General features: G+C 45.1%; 1 protein-coding gene across 2 annotated transcripts; it reads right to left on the bottom strand.

Annotated features, from left to right (window-relative positions):
* Positions 1 to 1,000: 1,000 nt before the first annotated feature.
* Positions 1,001 to 4,105, bottom strand: LOC123429258. Of its 2 annotated transcripts, none has more exons than XM_045113314.1 (5): positions 3,574 to 4,105; positions 3,059 to 3,145; positions 2,848 to 2,955; positions 2,202 to 2,265; positions 1,001 to 1,047 (listed from the first exon to the last, which is right to left on the bottom strand). In XM_045113314.1, exons 1-5 carry the CDS (start codon positions 3,627 to 3,629, stop codon positions 1,027 to 1,029), a joined length of 336 nt encoding a protein of 111 aa, XP_044969249.1. In that variant the 5' UTR covers positions 3,630 to 4,105; the 3' UTR covers positions 1,001 to 1,026. The 2 variants fall into 2 exon arrangements, with proteins under 2 accessions (XP_044969249.1, XP_044969250.1); XM_045113315.1 differs by having other exon boundaries at positions 1,001 to 1,040.
* Positions 4,106 to 6,187: the final 2,082 nt, after the last annotated feature.

Genomic DNA, 6,187 nt, shown 5'->3' with positions numbered 1-6,187 from the left:
TGGCCCACCCCCTACTTGGCGCAGATATTTTTGATATTTTCCAAAACTGCTCCCCGTAAATTTTTAGGACGTTTGGAGAACTTTGATTTCTGCATGAAAATAACACCAAGGCAATTCTGCTCAAAACAGCGTTAGTCCAGGTTAGTTCCATTCAAATCATGCAAATTAGAGTCCAAAACAAGGGCAAAAGAGTTTGGAAAAGTAGATACGATGGAGACGTATCAGAGATCCACTACAAGGAATATGCTAATACACGACGCTATTTTTTCGTCGCTACATCGTCATGGTTTTTAATTTACGACGATCTCACGACGAAAAACCAAGCGTCGAAAACGGAGCGTCAGAAATGAACAACAGCGATGTTTTGATCGAAATCGTCGTAACTTTTACGAGAATTTCTGGATCGTCGTAACCTTTACGATGATCCTAAATCGTCGTTGCCAATCTAACCCAGTCCTACGTGGCAAAATTACGATGAAATCAAAACGTCATGGTTGAAATCAGCCCAACCCATTTCAATTGAGCATATGGGCTGGTTTTATTTTTTTGGGGCTTTTTCTTATTGGGGCTATTTACAACCACTTCTAGTTTTTTATGAATTTTTTTGTATCACTATAATTTGGGCCCTGGCCCTTTTAGTTCCCAAATACATTGGGTCGAGTTTTAGTTTTGGCCTTTTTTATTTTTGAATTCAGCAACTTTTTGTTTCAGAACTTGGTTTCATTTCTATTTGTTGGGCCTTTTCAACCCAATTATTTGTCCAATATTAAATCCAACACTATTTAATATTCAAATCAAGAAAACTCCAAGTCGAATTAAAACCATCCATCATATAACATCACATAATACATCTCCCAGGTTTACATAACACAATAACTCATCTCGTGAATACATTTCCTTACACAAGAATATAGCAAGAACGGACAAAATTGCACAACAGAACAATGGCACATCTGCTACTATCCCAACAATACAATGGACTTCATTCTACTCTCCTATGAGACATGCTCGAGATGCGACAACTTGTCATCCTACAAGAACATTACACTGCACATGAATCAATCAAAACGAAATAAATATAAAAATATTAGAAATAAAAAGATTTGTATTCATCCTCAAGATGATGTTAAAAGAAATGCGAACAAAAGTGAGAGAGACATGCACTTAGTTTTTTTTTGTGAGAGGAAGTTGTGCGCGCATAGACACGGTACCACACCATTTAAGATAATTAAGAGAAACTAGGCATAAACATAGACTAAGTTCAAATCAAAATATGTAACTGTGAAGCCAAATCAAACAAACGAATATGTTTAGCCAACCAAGCAGGAGAGCACTAACCAAACAATGCTTACTAGCTAGCTAGTAAACTAGAACGTGACCATCCAACGTACATACACGCATCATGCAGGAACCGATATGAACATTTTTCCGTAAGAGGGACATCAAGACCTTGTTTTGGAAGGACTAAAGAGCTCAAGCAGTTAAGAGTCAATCCTGAAGCATGAGGCCATGGATAACAGTAACAACCATGAGGAACAATATATCAAAGCGTAGAATGCAATCATGTGAACCAAACTTAACTCAGCAACAACTACAAGAATGCTGGTGGCTGCAACATACTGGTAGAAAAAAGACTAGCTGGGTGTTTAGTGCAGTAGACATTAAACTACCACTAATTGAGACATAAGTGAAGGTACCAACACTGTAACATCTTATACTCAGGGTATAGTAAGCTTAAATTTCAAGATAAAACACAAACAGAGTGCGTATAAATCATCACAGGAGTCGTGCTTCAAAATGTGCAGGCAGGATTTTATGTTGGCTACATCAATAATCATCATAATCCTAAATCACAGTTGATAGGGTGAGCGAAACAAAATGCCCAATGCCTAACCGCTGGCTGAAACCAATTTGCACGAAATAAAGCCTATGATTCGCAAATATCTGAATCGTTCTCCTGTCCATCTTAGTAACATACAGAAATGAATCGCACACCGAATAATTGATCCAAGAAAACTTTTGTCCTAGCCAAGATAATGGGGGAAACTCGAATTTGTTTAATGGTTTAACCTTTTTCATCAAGGTGGGAAGCTCTGGAAATAGTGTTTCTTTAACAATAGTACATAGATGTTCTAATATGTAGATATTTTTTAAACATGAACATCACACAAAATTTTAAAAGGGTACATAATGTACTTTACCCAGATTTGAGAGAGTCCCATAGACCCGCCTTCAAGGACCAAGCTACGGCAGACCGTCTGTTCGCTGCAATCAAAACATGATTAGATCATTAGTGTTTGGCAAGGACTTATCAGTTCAGAAAATAAACATTTATGCTTGATGAACAGATCGACAGAGGTAACAGAACACATCACGGACAACATATTCAGCCTACCAACAACTAGCAGATGACAAAATAACAAAGGCCTGCAAGTTCATTGGACATTAAAACATTTTAAAAGAAGGTGCAATCAGTGGCCTCCTAGCTAGTATGAGATGCTGATTTGTAAAGCGCTAATCTACGGAGGAACTCAACCTACAAGATGTGCAAATAGCATAGTTGGCGTTTGGGGATGGGTACAACAACATTAAAAGGATTTATTTTTTGAAAAGAAAACATTAACAGGAAAGAGGAGAGTACAACGATGCAGCATTGCTGGAAACTATTTTCGCGGTGTTATTTCTACATTAACCACCACACCAGTTCGATCGATATGAGTTATGGGCCAACAAATAAACCACCATCCCTAATCTATTTCAGCATATGACCGGCTTGACTCAGGCCCTTGTTAGCCTAACATTGGGCTCATCTTTACACTGAATTTTACAGGAGGGACATGGACGCACCTCTCGGGGCCCGTAAACGGCGGCGATGACCCTGGTGTTGCCCATCTCGAAGAGCGCCGAGCCGTCGGCCCTGGAGATGGCGCCAACCTCGCCCTTGAGCTGCCACATCTGCGAGACGCCGACCGAGAAGAATCAGAGCCAATCAAGGATGAACCGGGCGAAGGCGTTATGGACAATAGCATAAGACTCCAGAGAATTGCAGTATATGTACCTTGAAGAGTTCTGCAAGAAATGGAATATATCCACCGATGCGGTCACTGCCGGCTCATTCAGATAAGCATAGGTGCTTTTTTTCCACCTATACCCAGTTGGAGAAGATGTCATATCATAATCCACATTAGCACCACCAAATTAAATACTGCACTAGACTAAGAAGCTTCCCCGTAGACGTTAAGCAAATGTAAGAAGATAGATACCACCAAAAACATTTTTTAGCTAGCGTGTACGTACGTATGCTTGTGGTATGGCCTGCAATGCCTTCTATTTTCCAGTCACCTATGTCGCACGCTTGTTGCCCATAAGTTATTGTGCTAGGACAAAGGCATTGTGGGTTGTGACGGGGCATCCGACTACGGGAAAGGAATTAGATGGGGTGGATTGTCTCCCACATCGCGCCGGCTACCAGTATACAGTATTTAGAAAAGATGCGGCTAAAGGTACTGTTCAGAAAAAAGGTCGCACTCTCAGTGCTGGAAATGCTACGGGAAAGTTGTGTGAAGAGGTTACCAGTGCTTGATCCCAATCAGTAATTCGGCGACCATGGTGGAAGGTGCCACCATCATGCAGTTCTTCCTGCACCGCGCCCCTGAACCGCACGAAGCCCCTGGGCGCCGCCGTCGGCCATCTCAGATCTGGGCGCCGGCGGGCCGCCCCGGCATGCAGGAAGGTCCGCCCCGCGTCGGAGGGGGCCCTCGCCCCGCCGTGTCAGGCGGCGGGCTCCCTGTCGTGCGCCGGATCGGGGGAAACCTCCTCTTCCCCTGCGCGTCACTGTGTGTGTGTGCTCAGTCGCGCCACATCTCGCAGATCGGGGCGGACGCGGGATCACACGCGCGGTAGGGTTTGGCACGGGCGCGCGGGTGGGAAGAAGCACGGGATAGGGGAGGAGCAGAGCAAGGGGATCCATGTTGTGTGCTTGGCACCGTCTATCCTCACCGGAGGTCGCCTGGATCAGGGCGCCGTTGGTGATGGCGGCGGCAAGAGGGGTTCGTGCGGGAGAGAGATGGGGACGAGGGAGGAAGTGTGTGGCTGTGTGTGAGGGGTGGGGTGTCTCGATCACATAGTTAGGGTTTGGTTTTTCGGGAGATGCTACACTGTCGGATGGGCGCGTGATGGATGGCTCAGATCGCTTCTGGTGGGGTGGTCCGCGTGGAGGAGGTTCCTCGCGTTTCATTGGTTGGCTGGCTCTTCTTATCCTCCGTGAGGTCGTCATGTATCCCAGAAGCGTGCCCACCCGGCGAGCAGGGACAGCGCCAGGAGCAGCAGGACCAGGGAGGCGGAGCGGAGGCGCGTGGCGGCGACTAGCGATGGCCCCGACGACCTCTCATGCATGAGCGGGGCGAGAGAGATCGGGATTGGGAGGCGGGTGGGTGGGGACGGAGAGAGCACGGTGAGGCGGCCGCGTCGGCGAGCGCGGGCGGCTTGGAGAGGCTCCGGATCTGGGAGGAGGAGGAGAGGAGAACGTGCGGCGGCGCCGGATCTGGGAGGAAGGTGCGATGGGGGTGTGAGCTAGGGTTTGGGCTCCGGGTGGTTTTTTTTTCTGTAGATGGATGGATGGATGGATGTGGGTTGGAGATATGGATGGATGGATGGATGGACGCCATGTCATCGATCTGTGGAAAGATTTCTCATTGGTTCAAAAAAGGGAATTTAAGGATTTGCCACATGTTTGTTTGCACTTTGAGGACTTGCCTTCGTTTTCCTTGTCATCGATTATTCGCGATATCTTTTTCAGTTTGGTGATGATTTGCCCCCGGAGGTAGGGACCCACTGGAATATGTCTAAAAAGCTCGTCATGGTACCCAAGGTCATCCTCGTCTCTTCCAAAAGAGAAGCAGACGGATGCGTCTCCGCGTGCTCGCTCGTTGTCGTTTAGACAAGTCAAGATGTGAGGACGAGAGCGGAGGCAGGGGATATAGCCGATCCTAACAGGTTGTTGCAGGGGAGGAGGCGGCCAGGGAGCAACGTGGCGAGCAGCGAGAGTGAGGTCATGCAGCCCGTGCACGTGTCACAGTTGACGCCCAGCCAAGAACAGGGGTGATCGTCATCGTCTGTCCACTTGGCAAGGCGGTCTAGTGGGTCGGCGACGTGAAGACCACCAGGCACCAACCCGACTAAGTGAGCACGCCGTCGGTTGACGAAGACGGATGCTTGCGCCTGGCACATGAATCAACCACGGTGGCTTACCTATTTTGGCCGTCGACCTCGGCCTTCTTGGTCTGGAGTGGAGTGGTCAGCACAACAAGGCGGGTTCACGAGCCACAGCAACGAGAGACACTGCTGCGAGCCATGACGAGCAGCCAGGATACGAACGAACAGAGAAACGGGAACGGTCAAACATGAAGCTAGCTAATTTGGGCTCGGGCAGTTTGGTCACTGATTTTGTGTTATATTTCCATGTCGTTCATAAGGGGCAAATCATTAAGACTCTCAGAAAGGTGTGGCTAATTATTAGTAACAAGAAAAACAGGGGTAAATCCTCAAAGTGTAAACAAACTTGTGGCAAATCTTCAAATTTCCCTTCAAAAAATCAATGATTTAAAATAATTTTCAAGTACTAAAAATAGAGGAATTTTATGAAGCATCTATCAAAAACATTTTGCCAAAGTGCACCATACAAATTTTGCAAAAGTATCTACTTAATCAGAGAAACATTAAAAAAAATTCAAGATTCAACCACTAGGTAGGAACGGTCATACCCGCTGTTTTGACCGCATTTTGAAATGGCCATGAAAAAATTAAAAAAATGGAAAACCTTTGCATTGTGTCATTATATGTGACAGAGTTGCCAGGAAAAATAATAAACTTGTAATATGACAATTATTTTAAAAAAGTTTTCTTAAAAATGAGCTATCATGTGTGAAGATCCATGGCTTTCAAGCCAAATTATCAATCCTATGGCCACATTAATGACATAGTTTGTTGAAATGATATAATATTATGCACAAGGATGCATATTGGAATGACAAACAATATTGATTAAGGAAGTTTTCATTTTCCTCGTATGTAAAAATCATTTTCCATTTTTCAAGTGTCCAAAATGAACTTTTTTGTGAAGGACCTACCATATATTTGTTTCAAAATTGGAACAAATCAATTTTCTAAAATACTAGGCCATATTTAA

Source organism: Hordeum vulgare, chromosome 2H (assembly GCF_904849725.1).
Source record: "Hordeum vulgare subsp. vulgare chromosome 2H, MorexV3_pseudomolecules_assembly, whole genome shotgun sequence".
Lineage (NCBI taxonomy): Eukaryota > Viridiplantae > Streptophyta > Magnoliopsida > Poales > Poaceae > Hordeum > Hordeum vulgare.
The sequence above is the reverse complement of the archived record's forward strand: the minus strand, read 5'-3'. Positions and strand labels throughout refer to the sequence as shown.

Excerpts from the sequence above, each read along its gene's own strand:
- LOC123429258 (XM_045113314.1), bottom strand. The coding sequence starts at position 3,629 with ATGATGGTGGCACCTTCCACCATGGTCGCCGAATTACTGATTGGGATC. Across the intron at positions 2,266-2,847 it reads CCGTTTACGGGCCCCGAGAG|CGAACAGACGGTCTGCCGTA; the intron begins GTGCGTCCATGT and ends TTTTGATTGCAG. Across the intron at positions 1,048-2,201 it reads TGGGACTCTCTCAAATCTGG|TGTAATGTTCTTGTAGGATG; the intron begins GTAAAGTACATT and ends ATTCATGTGCAG.